This window comes from Bufo bufo, chromosome 4 (genome assembly GCF_905171765.1).
Source record: "Bufo bufo chromosome 4, aBufBuf1.1, whole genome shotgun sequence".
Taxonomy (NCBI): domain Eukaryota; kingdom Metazoa; phylum Chordata; class Amphibia; order Anura; family Bufonidae; genus Bufo; species Bufo bufo.
In genome coordinates this window covers 17600755-17617815 of record NC_053392.1, presented here as the reverse complement: position 1 = coordinate 17617815, position 17061 = coordinate 17600755, and the positions used below count along the sequence as shown (strand labels likewise).

At 46.4% G+C, this 17061-nt stretch overlaps 2 protein-coding genes across 3 annotated transcripts in view; one reads left to right on the top strand and one right to left on the bottom strand.

Moving 5' to 3' along the window:
- Window positions 1–17061, top strand: part of LOC120997021 (WAP four-disulfide core domain protein 5-like) — an 884590-nt gene that overhangs the window by 352383 nt on the left and 515146 nt on the right. The window lies entirely within an intron of this gene.
- The window catches only part of LOC120997025 (antileukoproteinase-like), a 92857-nt gene continuing 82355 nt past the window's right edge, over window positions 6560–17061 (bottom strand). The window contains exons 2-3 of the mRNA XM_040426938.1: window positions 12736–12882; window positions 6560–6951 (exon numbers count right to left, since the gene is read on the bottom strand). Coding sequence (XP_040282872.1) covers window positions 6809–6951; window positions 12736–12882 — 290 coding nt within the window. The 3' untranslated portion in view covers window positions 6560–6808. The remainder of the gene's footprint in view (window positions 6952–12735; window positions 12883–17061) is intronic.

The following is a 17061-nucleotide window of genomic DNA, read 5'->3' as shown; positions in this document are numbered from 1 at the left end:
TGCACACTGGGTAAATGTAGTGGCGGCTGGGCCCCAGGCGGAGAGCTGTTTGGAGCACGTCCTTCTGCCGCCAAGGATCGCAGGGCAACATTCTTTGCCTCCTGTCTCCTCCTCCTCCTACTCGGCTTCCTCCTCCTCTTCTTCCACCTGCTCATCCAGTCAGCCACACACCTTCACCACCAACTTCAGCACAGCCCGGGGTAAACGTCAGCAGGCCATTCTGAAACTCATATGTTTGGGGGACAGGCCCCACACCACACAGGAGTTGTGGCGGGGTATAGAACAACAGACCGACGAGTGGTTGCTGCCGGTGAGCCTCAAGCCCGGCCTGGTGGTGTGCGATAATGGGCGAAATCTCGTTGCAGCTCTGGGACTAGCCGGTTTGACGCACATCCCTTGCCTGGCGCATATGCTGAATTTGGTGGTGCAGAAGTTCATTCACAACTACCCCGACATGTCAGAGCTGCTGCATAAAGTGCGGGCCATCTGTTCGCGCTTCCGGCGTTCACATCCTGCCGCTGCTCGCCTGTCTGCGCTACAGCGTAATTTCGGCCTTCCCGCTCACCGCCTCATATGCGACGTGCCCACCAGGTGGAACTCCACCTTGCACATGCTGGACAGACTGTGCGAGCAGCAGCAGGCCATAGTGGAGTTTCAGCTGCAGCACGCACAGGTCAGTCGCACTGCGGAACAGCCCCACTTCACCACCAATGACTGGGCCTCCATGCGAGACCTGTGTGCCCTGTTGCGCTGTTTCGAGTACTCCACCAACATGGCCAGTGGCGATGACGCCGTTATCAGCGTTACAATACCACTTCTATGTCTCCTTGAGAAAACACTTAGGGCGATGATGGAAGAGGAGGTGGCCCAGGAGAAGGAGGAGGAGGGGTCATTTTTAGCACTTTCAGGCCAGTCTCTTCGAAGTGACTCAGAGGGAGGTTTTTTGCAACAGCAGAGGCCAGGTACAAATGTGGCCAGACAGGGCCCACTACTGGAGGATGAGGAGGACGAGGATGAGGAGGATGAGGATGAAGCATGTTCACAGCGGGGTGGCACCCAACGCAGCTTGGGCCCATCACTGGTGCTTGGCTGGGGGGAAACACAGGACGATGACGATACGCCTCCCACAGAGGACAGCTTGTCCTTACCTATGGGCAGCCTGGCACACATGAGCGACTACATGCTGCAGTGCCTGCGCAACGACAGCAGAGTTGCCCACATTTTAACGTGTGCGGACTACTGGGTTGCTACCCTGCTGGATCCCCGGTACAAAGACAATGTGCCCACCTTACTTCCTACACTGGAGCGTGATAGGAAGATGCATGAGTACAAGCGAACGTTGGTAGACGTGCTACTGAGAGCATTCCCAAATGTCACAGGGGAACCAGTGGAAGCTCAAGGCGAAGGCAGAGGAGGAGCAAGAGGTCGCCAACGCAGCTGTGTCACGGCCAGCTCCTCTGAGGGCAGGGTTAGCATGGCAGAGATGTGGAAAAGTTTTGTCACCACGCCACAGCTAACTGCACCACCACCTGATACGGAACGTGTTAGCAGGAGGCAACATTTCACTAACATGGTGGAACAGTACCTGTGCACACCCCTCCACGTACTGACTGATGGTTCGGCCCCATTCAACTTCTGGGTCTCCAAATTGTCCACGTGGCCAGAGCTAGCCTTTTATGCCTTGGAGGTGTTGGCCTGCCCGGCGGCCAGCGTTTTGTCTGAACGTGTATTCAGCACGGCAGGGGGCGTCATTACAGACAAACGCAGCCGCCTGTCTACAGCCAATGTGTTCCAGTGGTGGGTGACATGAAGCCTGATTCTCTGCTATGACATGAAGACTGATTCTCGGCTGAGTCGCTGACATGAAGCCTGAATCTCTGTTATGGGACCTCTCTCCTCTGTCTGGGTGCCGGGGCCTAAATTATATGACAATGGACTGTTCCAATGTTGGGTGACGTGATGCATGATTCTCTGCTATGACATGAAGACTGATTCTTTGCTGACATGAAGCCTGAATCTCTGTTATGGGACCTCTCTCCTCTGCCTGGGTGCCGGGACCTAAATCTCTGACAATGGACTGTTCCAGTGGTGGGTGACGTGAAGCATGATTTTCTGCTATTGCAGCACGCCAGACCTGCAGGGTATAGCGAAGTGAGGTCACAGTTATGGGCAATCGAGGGTACTCACTATTTGGAGGAGAACCCTGGGCAGGCATGCGGCAGTGAATGAGAGGTAGACACAAGTTCCTCTGGGGCACACTCTGTATGTAGAGACCTGGCCTGATGTTGTGTGAGGTGCCCTGGATGTTGCAGGTGTTTAGAGTGCCTGGAGCAAGGTCCCTTTTGGATTCGTGACACCAGTGCCTGTAACGGTGGCACACCGGTTTCAGCAGCAATAAGTGAGGTACACAGTTGGTATAGTGAACCAAACGTTGCTTTACTTATAACAGTCCAACTTTACACATCAAGATGGTAATGCAGTCCCTTATATCAAATGCTTCACAAGCAGGCTTATTTGACAAGATGGCAGGTATTAATCATGCAAGATACATGGAGGGCAAACAGTCAATGCTTTGCAGTGCTATGCTGCTCTATTTTCCTTCAGCTATTCTAGCTGGCTAGGTCCCAAGGCCCGGATGCCTAAATGCTGGCTTAAATCCTTGGTTTGAATAATCTTCCTCCAGTATTGGCACTTGCTTTACTTTATAGATCCTCTGCTCATCAGGTTACTTATCTGATTTTGCGATGCTGTTCCTGTTGTGAGGGAAAGCTGCTGGTTTCTCCCAGGAGGTGCTGTCCTACAACTGGGGTATCTCGACTGAGCTAATCCTAGCCTCAGGAGCTTCAGGTAGACGAAGTGACTCCTCTAGTCCCCTGGAATACACTACCACTCCCCTGTCTGGGCCTACCTATATATATCTAGGGCTCCCTAGCTCCCTCTAACGTCTGGGAGGCTAAACTGCACCCTGACAGGCCTGACACCCAGTTAACACAGGAAAATGCATACACATGACATTAAATGTAATAAGGCACATTAACCCTTGTGTAGTGCCCACCTTTACCTAGTGGGACACTACACTTTGACATGAAGACTGATTCTCTGCTGACATGAAGCCAGATTCTATGTTATGGGACCTCTCTCCTCTGTCTGGGTGCCGGGGCCTAAATTATATGACAATGGACTGTTCCAATGTTGGGTGACGTGAAGCATGATTCTCTGCTATGACATGAAGACTGATTCTCTGCTGACATGAAGCCTGAATCTCTGTTATGGGACCTCTCTCCTCTGTCTGGGTGCCGGGGCCTAAATATCTGACAATGGACTGTTCCAGTGGTGGGTGACGTGAAGCCTGATTCTCTGCTATGACATGAAGACTGATTCTCTGCTGACATGAAGCCAAATTCTCTGCTATGGGACCTCTCTCCTCTGCCTGGGTGCCTGGGCCTAAATATCTGACAATGGACTGTTCCAGTGGTGGGTGACGTGAAGCCTGATTCTCTGCTATGACATGAAGACTGATTCTCTGCTGACATGAAGCCAGATTCTATGTTATGGGACCTCTCTCCTCTGCTTGGGTACCGGGGCCTAAATATCTGACAATGGACTGTTCCAGTGGTGGGTGACGTGAAGCCTGATTCTCTGCTATGACATGAAGACTGATTCTCTGCTGACATGAAGCCAGATTCTCTGCTGACATGAAGCCAGATTCTCTGCTATGGGACCTCTCTCCAATTGATATTGGTTAATTTTTATTTATTTTATTTTTATTTTAATTCATTTCCCTATCCACATTTGTTTGCAGGGGATTTGACTACATTTTGCTGCCTTTTGCAGCCCTCTAGCCATTTCCAGGACTGTTTTACAGCCTTTTTAGTGCCGAAAAGTTTGGGTCCCCATTGACTTCAATGGGTTTCGGGACGAAGTTCGGGTCGGGTTCGGATCCCGAACCCGAACATTTCTGGGAAGTTCGGCCGAACTTCTCGAACCCGAACATCCAGGTGTTCGCTCAACTCTACTGCCAAACTTTTCTTTATATATATATCTTATATTTTAAAAATGAGTTTCTGTCTGTCTAGACACCTCTCTGGATGTTCTTTATGCGCGACCAAACTCCTAGACCGATCTTTACCAAATTTGGCACACAGGTACATCAGGTGTTTGGGAAGGTTCTAGACTGGGTGTCAGCTCTCTAGGACTTACCGTTCTCCAAAAAATTACCTGCATTAGCAAATAGAAGCCAGCAAGCCTTTCACTTAAATCCGAACTGCCATTTACACGGTCACATGTCCCATATTTGCCTGCCAATAGAAGCTCACAGGTCCTACTCCAGGTTGCCATAACAACTGATCACAAGTTTTAGCAGTTCGCAGGTCCTTAAATATTCAGTCACATGACGTATTATGACAAATTTACCCTGCTACATGCATGGGGGGCAGGGGCCACTATTAAACGGACGAGCGCTGTGAAGTTCACTGTTAAAGGGGGGGGCACTGTGAAGGTCACTGTTAAAGGGGCAGCCACTATGAAGGTCACTGTTAAAGGGGTGGTCAATGTTAAAGGGGCGAACACTGTGGAGTTCACTGTTAAAGTGGTGGTCAATGTTAAAGGGGCAGGCATTGTGGGGGTCACTGTTAAAGGGGCAGGTACTATGGAGGTCCCTGTAAAAATGGAAAGAACTGTGGAGGTCACTGTTAAATGGGCGAGCACTGTGGAAGTCACTGTTAAAGGGGAGGGCACTGTAAAGGTCACTGTTAAAGGGGTGTGCACAGTGGAGGTAACTGTTAAAGGGGTGGGCATTGTGGAGGTCACTGGTAAAGGGGCATGCACTGTGGAGGTCACTGTTAAAGGGGCGGTCATTGTTAAAGGGGTGGTCACTGTTAAAGGTGCGAGGACTGGGTAGGTCACTATTAAAGGGGTGGGCACTATGGAGGTCACTGTTAATGGGGCGGGCACTGTGGAGGTCTCTGTTAAATGGGCAGGCACTGTGGAAGTCACTGTTAATGGGGCGGTCACTGTGAAGGTCACTGTTAAAGGGTGGTCAATGTTAAAGGGGCGGGCACTGTGGAGGTCATTTTTAAAAGGGGCAGGCACTGTAAAAGTCACTGTTAAGGGGGCTGGCACTGTGGAGTGCACTGTTAAAGTGGTGGTCAATGTTAAAGGGGCAGGCATTGTGGAGGTCACTGTTAAAGGGGAGGTACTATGGAGGTCACTGTTAAAAGGGCAAGAACTGTGGAGGTCAATGTTAAATGAGCGAGCACTGTGGAAGTCACTGTTAAAGGGGAGGGCACTGTGAAGGTCACTGTTAAAGGGGCGTGCACTGTAGAGGTAACTGTTAAAGGGGTGGGCACTGTGGAGGTCACTGTAAAAGGAGTGGTCATTTAAAGGGGCGGGCACTGGGTAGGTCACTATAAAAAGGGGTGGGCACTGTGGAGGTCACTGTTAAATGAGCGGGCACTGTGGAGGTCTCTGTTAAAGGGGCAGGCACTGTGAAGTCACTGTTAATAGGGCGGCTACTGTGAAGGTCACTGTTAAAGGGGTGGTTAATGTTAAAGGGGCAAGCACTGTGGAGGTCACTGTTAAATGGGCAGTCACAATAAAGGGATGGGCAATGTGGAGGTCACTGTTAAAATAGCAGGAACTGTGGAGATCACTGTTAAAGGGGCGGGCACTGTGGAGATCATTGTTAAAGGGGCGTGTACTGTAGAGGTCACTGTTATGGGGAAACTGTTGATATCTTTTTACGACACACGGAAACATTAAATGAAATAGATGAAATATACCTGTGAGAATCCGGGTCCTTCTGCTAATATATATATATATTTCTGTTAAAATGACAAAAAAACTAAGGAATGTCCTCACAGGTAGCTGCTTTTGATGTTCTGCAGCAGCTGCGGCTGTGTTATAAGGCAGTAATTGCAGCTAGAAGGCACTGCCAGGCACAGCCAGCGACCTCTTCTCACTCCTGGGCTGACAGTTTTCCCTGTCTGCTCATATTCTACACAATCCTTCCTCTGTCTAATTCCGGCATTCCCCTTCTCTGTCCCTGACACTAGAATACAATCCTGATTGTGTCTTTTCACTGTCCCTAAAATAGTTTTCCTGGCAGACCCTGCAAGTCCCAACCGCCCTCATCCACAGCCCAGCACAGAAGGACGTTCTGCTCGCTCTGTTCGGGCCCCTCCCTGTCTGCGGCAGCACTGATTGGCTCATCCATGCTGTCTGTCAGCCCGGGGTCCAATCAGGGCAAGCCCCCCCCCACTTCCTGTCAGGGTCATGTGAGAACCCTTCTTCTTCCTCTTTTTCCCGCTGACACGTGCACTAAAATGATGTTACGTGCCGTTATAGTGGACTCATCCGAAACAGACCTGAAAAGGGTGATAACGAGTCTGGTTGAGCGCAGTCCTCACCTCTGACCACCAGGACCTCGCCCTGCTCTAGACTGCAGGGTCTAATGTCAGGGTCAATCAGCAGGAATTACATTTCTCGGCCACCAGTAATAGTTTGATGCATCACAATGGACGGTCAATGATACATCTCAGTCTCATTTTTCATCTTCTGCTTTATTACATTGATAAATGTCACTATGATCGCTGAGAAGGAGGAGAAATCTGCCTTTAATGGGGGTGTATTCAGACTTAGCACCTGGGGCAGCGGATCCGGCCCTGAGGGTCTTCACCGCTGTCACCTCCAGGTTTATCTGCAACTAGAGAAGGAAAAGCCGCGAGAAGAGAGAATTACTGAGGCTGATCAGCGATGTGTCCTCCGCTGTGAGGGACGGAGATGCATCCAGCCGGCCGCACATCACTTATTACACATCGATGCACAGTGAGCTACAATCTATGAAGCAGCATTTCTGTTTTCCTGGACAATCACTGTCCACTTCACATTTTCCAGGTTGCAGATTGGGTGGGCACCCGGTCCGGCGTGGTGGTGGGCATGTTCCGGGCTTCTCTGGAGAAGAAATGGTCATTGAGTTAGATTTCCAGATGTAACTATAGAAACATTAGACACAAAGTATCGACACTACATATCCTGAGTGACTGGAAGAGCGGCATCAATGAGAGAGATCCAGAAAATGGCAGAATAGTGAGTGCAGCTCTGGAGTATAATACAGGATGTAACTCAGGATCAGTCCAGGATAAGTAATGTAATGTATGTACACAGTGACTGCACCAGCAGAATAGTGAGTGCAGCTCTGGAGTATAATACAGGATGAAACTCAGGATCAGTACAGGATAAGTAATGTAATGTATGTACACAGTGACTGTACCAGCAGAATAGTGAGTGCAGCTCTGGAGTATAATACAGGATGAAACTCAGGATCAGTACAGGATATGTAATGTAATGTATGTACACAGTGACTGCACCAGCAGAATAGTGAGTGCGGCTGTGGAGTATAATACAGGATGAAACTCAGGATCAGTACAGGATAAGTAATGTAATGTATGTACACAGTGACTGCACCAGCAGAATAGTGAGTGCAGCTCTGGAGTATAATACAGGATGTAACTCAGGATCAGTACAGGATAAGTAATGTAATGTATGTACACAGTGACTGCACCAGCAGAATAGTGAGTGCAGCTCTGGAGTATAATACAGGATGTAACTCAGGATCAGTACAGGATAAGTAATGTAATATATGTACACAGTGACTGCACCAGCAGAATAGTGAGTGCAGCTCTGGAGTATAATACAGGATGTAACTCAGGATCAGTACAGGATAAGTAATGTAATGTATGTACACAGTGACTGCACCAGCAGAATAGTGAGTGCAGCTCTGGAGTATAATACAGGATGAAACTCAGGATCAGTACAGGATAAGTAATGTAATGTATGTACACAGTGACTGTACCAGCAGAATAGTGAGTGCAGCTCTGGAGTATAATACAGGATGAAACTCAGGATCAGTACAGGATATGTAATGTAATGTATGTACACAGTGAACTGCACCAGCAGAATAGTGAGTGCGGCTGTGGAGTATAATACAGGATGAAACTCAGGATCAGTACAGGATAAGTAATGTAATGTATGTACACAGTGACTGCACCAGCAGAATAGTGAGTGCAGCTCTGGAGTATAATACAGGATGTAACTCAGGATCAGTACAGGATAAGTAATGTAATGTATGTACACAGTGACTGCACCAGCAGAATAGTGAGTGCAGCTCTGGAGTATAATACAGGATGTAACTCAGGATCAGTACAGGATAAGTAATGTAATATATGTACACAGTGACTGCACCAGCAGAATAGTGAGTGCAGCTCTGGAGTATAATACAGGATGTAACTCAGGATCAGTACAGGATAAGTAATGTAATGTATGTACACAGTGACTGCACCAGCAGAATAGTGAGTGCAGCTCTGGAGTATAATACAGGATGAAACTCAGGATCAGTACAGGATAAGTAATGTAATGTATGTACACAGTGACTGTACCAGCAGAATAGTGAGTGCAGCTCTGGAGTATAATACAGGATGAAACTCAGGATCAGTACAGGATATGTAATGTAATGTATGTACACAGTGACTGCACCAGCAGAATAGTGAGTGCGGCTGTGGAGTATAATACAGGATGAAACTCAGGATCAGTACAGGATAAGTAATGTAATGTATGTACACAGTGACTGCACCAGCAGAATAGTGAGTGCAGCTCTGGAGTATAATACAGGATGTAACTCAGGATCAGTACAGGATAAGTAATGTAATGTATGTACACAGTGACTGCACCAGCAGAATAGTGAGTGCAGCTCTGGAGTATAATACAGGATGTAACTCAGGATCAGTACAGGATAAGTAATGTAATATATGTACACAGTGACTGCACCAGCAGAATAGTGAGTGCAGCTCTGGAGTATAATACAGGATGTAACTCAGGATCAGTACAGGATAAGTAATGTAATGTATGTACACAGTGACTGCACCAGCAGAATAGTGAGTGCAGCTCTGGAGTATAATACAGGATGTAACTCAGGATTAGTACAGGATAAGTAATGTAATGTATGTACACAGTGACTGCACCAGCAGAATAGTGAGTGCAGCTCTGGAGTATAATACAAGATGTAACTCAGGATCAGTACAGGATAAGTAATGTATGTACACAGTGACTCCACCAGCAGAATAGTGAGTGCAGCTCTGGAGTATAATACAGGATGTAACTCAGTATCAGTACAGGATAAGTAATGTATGTACACAGTGACTGTACCAGCAGAATAGTGAGTGCAGCTCTGGAGTATAATACAGGATGTAACTCAGGATCAGTACAGGATAAGTAATGTAATGTATGTACACAGGGACTGCACCAGCAGAATAGTGAGTGCAGCTCTGGGGTATAATACAGGATGTAACTCAGGATCAGTACAGGTACTGTATAATATCTATGTACTTAATGGAAATGTATGTAATGGCAGTAGAAACATTACTTCTAGAGGAGCACACAGAACCTTGTGGAGCTCTCATATGATGACACATGAAGTGCTCACAGGTCCACACTTTGGAAGATTAATGTGCTCATAGTAACAGAGTAACATAGTAACATAGTAACATATTATATAAGGCCGAAAAAATACATTTGTCCATCCAGTTCGTCCTGTCATCCTGCAAGTTTATACAGAGGCAGGCAAAAAAAAACAACCTGTGAGGTAGAAGCCAATTTTCCCCACTTAAGAAGGAAAAAATTCCGACTCCAATTATAGAAATATAGAAACATAGAATGTGTCGGCAGATGAGAACCATTTGGCCCATCTAGTCTGCCCAATATATCTGAGTACTATGGATAGCCCCCGGCCCTTATCTTATATGAAGGATGGCCTTATGCCTATCCCATGCATGCTTAAACCCCTTCACTGTATTTGCAGCTACCACTTCTGCAGGAAGGCTATTCCATGCATCCACTACTCTCTCAGTAAAGTAATACTTCCTTATATTACTTTTAAACCTTTGCCCCTCTAATTTAAAACGATGTCCTCTTGTAGCAGTTTTTCTTCTTTTAAATATTCTCTCCTCCTTTACCTTGTTGATTCCCTTTATGTATTTAAAAGTTTCTATCATATCCCCTTTATATCCAGTTTAGTAGCTCTTCTCTGAACTCTCTCCAAAGTATCAATATCCTACTGGAGATATGGTCTCCAGTACTGCGCACAATACTCCAAATGAGGTCTCACTACTACTCTGTAGAGCGGCATGAGCGCCTCCCTCTGTCTACTGGTAATGCCTCTCCCTATACACCCAAGCATTCTGCTAGCATCTCCTGCTGCTCTATGACATTGTCTGCCTACCTTTAAGTCTTCTGATTGAATAATGATCCCTAAATCCCTTTCCTCAGATACTGAGGTTAGGACTGTATCACTGATTGTATATTCTGCTCTTGGGTTTTTACGCCCCAGGTGCATTATCTTGCACTTATCAACATTAAATTTTAGTTGCGAGATTTTTGACCATTCCTCTAGTTTTCCTAAATCCTTTTCCATTTGGTGTATCCCTCCAGGAACATTAACCCTGTTACAAATCTTTGTGTCATCAGCAAAAAGACACACCTTACCATCGAGGCCTTCTGCAATTTCACTGATAAAGATATTAAACAATATGGGTCCCAGAACAGGTCCCTGAGGTACCCCACTGGTAACAAGACCTTGATCTGAATATACTCCATTGACTACAACCCTCTGTTGTCTGTCCTTCGGCCACTGCCTAATCCATTCAACAATATGGGAGTCCAAGCCCAAAGACTGCAATTTATTGATAAGCCTTCTATGTGGGACAGTATCAAAAGCCTTACTAAAGTCTAGATATGCGATGTCTACTGCACCTCCACCATCTATTGTTTTAGTCACCCAATCAAAAAAATCTATAAGATTAGTTTGACATGATCTCCCTGAAGTAAACCCATGCTGTTTTTCATCTTTCAATCCATGGGATTTTAGATGTTCCACAATCCTCTCCTTAAGTATGGTTTCCATAAATTTCCCCACTATTGATGTCAGGCTTACTGGCCTATAGTTGCCCGATGCCTCCCTACTACCTTTCTTGTGAATGAGCACAACATTTGCTAATTTCCAATCTTCTGGGACGACTCCAGTTACCAGTGATTGGTTAAATAAATCTGTTAATGGTTTTGCTAGTTCACCGCTGAGCTCTTTTAATAGCTTTGAGTGTATCCCATCAGGCCCCTGTGACTTATTTGTATTAATTTTAGACAGCTGACTTAGAACCTCTTCCTCTGTAAAGTCACATGCATCAAAAAGATTCATTAGTCTTCCTCCCTAACTGAGGTCCTTTTCCTTCATTTTCCTTAGAAATTTCATTGAGGCAGTCAGCTAGTTCTTTATCTTCTTCCATATACCTTCCTTCTTTTGTTTTTAATTTGTTAATTCCTTGTTTTAGTTTCCTTTTTTCATTTATGTATCTGAAAAATGCCTTATCGCCTTTTTTCCCTGACTGAGCTCATTTCTCTTCTGCCTGTGCTTTAGAAGCTCTTATAACTTGTTTGGCCTCTCTCTGCCTAATCTTATAAATTTGTCTGTCATCCTCGTTTTTTGTTTTTTTTATAATTCCTAAATGCTATCTTTTTGTTTTTAATGATTTTGGCCACTTCTGCTGAGTACCACAGTGGTCTCTTCCTTTTTTTGCTTTTACTGACAAGCCTAATGCAATTTTCTGTTGCCTTCAATAGTGCCAATTTTAAGTAGTTCTATTTCTCCTGGACTCCAATGAAACTGTTCCAATCAGATAGCGACTCGTATACCACTAATCTCATTTTAGAAAAGTCAGTTTTTCTAAAATCTAAAACTTTTGTTTTTGTGTGGTGTGACTCAGTCACTGTACTTATAGTAAACCACACTGACTGGTGATCACTAGATCCCAAGCTTTCCCCTACAGTAATATCAGATACCAAATTCCCATTGGTGAATACTAAATCTAAAATGGCCTCCTTCCGGTTTGGCTCCTCAACTACTTGCTGTAGAGATAATCCCAGTAGGGAATTTAGAATATCTGTACTCCTGGTAGAACTTGCTGTTTTGGTTTTCCAGTTTACATCTGGAAGATTGAAGTCTCCCATAATGATAACTTCCCCCTTCAATGTCAGGCATCAGAATAACTCCCTGGATCAACGACCCCTCTCTAGTAGCTATAGCCTGTAATATTATTACGCTCCAGAAATACATCCAGGCCCCTCTTGAATTCCTTTATTGTACTCACCATCACCACCTCCTCAGGCAGAGAGTTCCATAGTCTCACTGCTCTTACCGTAAAGAATCCTCTTCTTTCCTCCAGACGCAGAGGATGTCCCCTCGTCACAGTCACAGTCCTGGGGATAAATAGATGATGGGATAGATCTCTGTACTGACCCCTGATATATTTATACATAGTTATTAGATCTCCCCTCAGTCGTCTTTTTTCTAAAGTGAATAACCCTAATTTTGATAATCTTTCAGGGTAGTGTAGTTGCCCCATTCCAGTTATTACTTTAGTTGCCCTCCTCTGGACCCTCTCCAGCTCTGCTCCTTGCGTTAGTCCTCACAGTCATGTGATGCAGTTACAGTCCTGATAATTGCTGGGCTGCCTGCCACCAGTGAAGCTGAATTTACCTCTGAGATGTGTTTGTGGTAAAGCAGATTTTGGCAGATCAGGTGCAGCTGGTCATGTAACCATACAGCTGTCAGATTCCTTCACCAGGTGACAAATCCTGTCTAATAATGAGCTCCATCTACTTGTTGAGTTTGATTTCTAATGAACTTACCCTCCATGGGATCCTTGCATTTTATGGTGCAATGATCTCTGCAGCACTTTTGTTTTCCAGGACAGTTCTTGTCAAATTTGCACGTAGGAGGAGGAATTTTAGGAGGACACTTTGCTAATGGATCTAGGGGACATTTTCCAGGTTTCTCTGTAATTAAAGAAGTTGATGTGTCACAAACGTATCAGGTAGTTACATGTAGCCTCTTATAAACCAGATTCAAAAAGGGATAAATATCAGTAATAAACACTTTGGTCAAATGATCCCGTCTGTGACCAGCTTTGTTCTTGGTGGAAAGATTGTCCTTGTGTTGACAGAACTGTCTCATTCAGAAGGATCATAGGCATAACCAGGGGCGTTGCTGGGGTCTGAAAACATCCGGGGCTCAAGCTCACTGAGTGGAAATTTGCATAATAAGAATTAACATACAAGCCAACGTACTTAAATAACAGGTTTTATTTCTATGGAGGTTCCGGAGATGGCTATGCACAGCAATCGGCTTTCTCTGGCACTCCTATAGAAAAGAATAGAGGAATTGTGCACATTTCTGACCAGCCACTCCGTCCATTTCAGGTGGGCTTCACAGGATACAGAGCCTCCATTATCGTGATCTGAGGAGGGGGGGTTGGGGAACCCATAGGACCCTCACCAATCCAATAGTGGATAGGGGACTACTTTCTTTAACTGGAAATTGGAATAATCTTTTAATGCTGAAATAAAATTTGTAAAAAAAAAAAAAAATAATGTAAAGGTGCATTTTGTGTCCCTCGCCAACTCTGCGTACAATTATCGGGAAGGAACAGTTCCGTCCTGATAACTGTCTGCTGCTTGTTAGTGGAGGGAAGAACTACATTTACACTTACAGGCTGGTGTCATGGAAGATGTGTGCACACCTTGTACTTGTTCCGCTGATCCGCTAATTGAGGACTGCACGGTGACACCCCATTGTAGCAGCAGCCGCCAGCCAGACCTACCTAGGTAATTAATAAAATTATGTATAATGTAACACATTGAAATTGCACTGTAGTAAGTCCGGGGGCCTTACTTACTATTTACTTACAGTGCGGCTGCTACTGTCTTGTCTGGCGGGCGGCAGCTGTCCAGCCTACATGTGTGCCGTGCGGTGTGTGCGGCGCTCAGGCCAAAGGAGGCATGACTGACTGTCAGTGAGGCCGCGGAGGACGGGAGCCCCTGCGCAGTTGTCTGGAGGACTCTGGATGGAGGGAGGCGAGGAGGCGGAGCTGCTCTGTCTGCTGTGGCCTGTAAAAGCTGCCTCTCCAGGCTGGCAGCAGAAGAACACAGAGGACTGAGTGACTGAGGCACGACTTGTTGGCCGACCCTGCTGGACTCTAGTCTGGAGAAGACACCTTAAGGCAGAGCCAGCTGAGACTGGAGCCAGGACCCGACCACTCCAGCCAGATCCCAGTGATATATCAGGTACTGTAAGTGTATTGTAATTGTAACAGAGAGGGGGAGATGGGGGACAAAATGTACAAACATGTCTGTGCCATGGAGCCTGGAGGGGAAGAGAAGAAATGTCTGTGCCACCCATGGGGGGAGGGGATGACATGATGAGGGGACCCGGGACAATGATGAAGGGAGGGACAATGTTGGAATCTGTGCCATGGGGAAGGGGGGGGTGACATCCTGTCACCGTCACCCCCCTTTGGCACAGACTCCAACATTGTCCCTCATTAGGGAGCATAATGGATGGGGTGCTAATGGCTGACATGAGGGCATGAAGGCTGACATGGGGGCATGACGGCTGACATGGGGGGCATGATGGATGGGGGCTGACGGCTGACATGGGCATGATGGATGGGGTGCTGACGGCTGACATGGGCATGATGGATGGGGTGCTGACGGCTGGCATGAGGACATGATGGCTGACATGGGGGCATGATGGCTGACATGGGGGGCATGATGGATGGGGGCTGACAGGGGCATGATGGATGGGGTGCTGACGGCTGACATGATGCCACTCTGTGGTCTCCTCATGCTGATGCCACATCCACACTCTGTCATTGTGCCGCTCTGCGGCCTACTTAATTATATTTGTGGGCGGGGGGCATTTCCAAACTTTAACCTGGACTCCATGTTGGACCTGGAGAGATGTCAGGCACTCAGAGCCCTCACTGTGGAGACCCATCCCACACCCTGGGAAAAAGTCTATGGTGTACCAATATGCCTTAGACTTTTTCTGCAATTCATCAGTGCAGGGCGCGCTATAAACAGCACAGGCAGCGCATTGACTGTAGACAGGATATTATAGCTATGTAAATGATAAAGTACATGGAAGACAGACCATATTGGTATTCAGGTTAAATTGCCGTGTTGGCACTTTTTGATAAATAAGTGGGTTTTGGGTTGCAGTTTGGGCACTCGGTCTCTAAAAGGTTCACCATCACTGCTCTATACTGTGCCCCCTTATATCCTATATCCAGTCACTGTATGGAGGTGTTATCCAGTCACTGTATGTAGGTGTTATCTGGTCATTGTATGGCGGTGTTATTATTTGGTTGGAGGACTGATATATTTACAGTGTATACTGTAGATTCCAGTATATTATGCTGTAGTGTGCCCTGTATTTCTCAGTAATGTAAATTAGCCTTGTAGAACACAGGCCACACCACTGACCACCAGGACCAGCCTTCTGTAATATAGCCAACAGTTAATCTTTTAGTGTGACAGTCAATTTGCATGTGGTCATCACGGGACCATCACACTGGCCATAGTGTCATAGTGACACTACTATGGCCTAATGGCCGGCACGACAGTCCTGTGATGACCACATGCAAATCGACTGTCACACTAAAAGAGTTCATTAAAATGGCCCTAGCCCAACGACTTTAGCATAATTCAAGTTGCCTTGCCAGCCTGAGCCTGCTATTATTTTCTGTCCGCCGACACAAAACAATCTGGAAGTGCTCCTCCTGAGACCAGGCTCTGACAGGTGTGTTGTGTGCTACATGTGCCGTACGGCGGCGCAGCCCCTCACTCACACAGAGAGCAGCACACGGGGTCAGGGGTGTGTGACTGGAGCCGAGGCAGCGGGCGGCAGTAGGGAGTTTGTGAGATTGGAGTGGGGTCCGGATACTGGTGTTAGGGGGAGTTCTGGGGGGGGAGAATGCGCCAAAGTGTAGCTTTGCTTGTGTTGGCAAAAATACTTCCACCAGACCTGCCACTAGCACCCCGCCTTCCCATCGGCGATCTGTCTGTCTGCTAGCACCTCCAACAACCCCCCCCCCCCCCCAAAGTTAAACCAAACGACGGTGTATTATATGGTTTATCCATACCATTAGCAAAATATGAGAAGCACAAGAGACAAATTATATGTTTTCATGCTGTCCTTTTTTCAAATGGATTTCAGAAAGCAAAGTCTGAATTCCTAAGCGAATATTCCACCATGCCACATGGAGTGCATAAGTCAAAGAGGCCAAGTGGATTCCAGCAAAGGAGAACAAAAGAGGCAAAAATTCAAGCAATCAAAACCCTTGCTGGATCAAAACCCTTGCTGGATCCATGCTCAAGTATGTCAAAAGACCAGATGATGGCCAGGGTTCATCAAAAGACACTCCGCCAATTGATCAAGCTGATTCTTCTGATGCTTTTGCTAGAAAGCTTTCTGCAGAGGAGCAAGAAGTGGAAATGGCAGAATCTGAAGAAGAGCAAGGAGGGGAAATAGAAGAATTTCAAGCAGAAGAGCAAGGAATGGAAATGACAGAATCTGAAGCAGAAGAGAGTGCTGAAAGTGACTCAAGCCATGGTCCGTATACTATGAAAGACATGACTGCAGTTAAGGAGAAAGATTTGCAAATTTTATCTGATGTGTCCTTCTGGGAGATACCGGTTCCAGATCATTTTCAGGTAGAAATTGTGAAAAGAGGAAGCGCTTCTTTCCAGAACCAAGATGGTCCTTTTAGTGTCACCAAAAGGCCCGATGAAAAAGCTGCATCAAAGGGAGAAGTGCGCCAAATTTCAAAAGTGTGGTTTTACAAGGTCATGCCAAACGGAGAGAAAATTCTGAGGACGTGGATGGTTTACTCACCTGTCAGCGGGAATTTATATTGCTTTTGTTGCCGACTCTTTACCAGCTGTACTACAGATACAACATCCAAATTTGTCACTGGGTTTCAGAAGTGGTGGAAACTGAGCCCAAAGGTATATAATCATGAGACATCCGAAGAGCACTTATACTGTCTGGAAAAGTGGAAAACTTTGGCAGCAGGACTGAGGCTGCATGAAACCATTGATGCCCAAACTATTTCTAAAATGGAGACTGAGAAGAAAAAGTAGAGGGACATTTTGCACAGGTTGTTGGATATCACA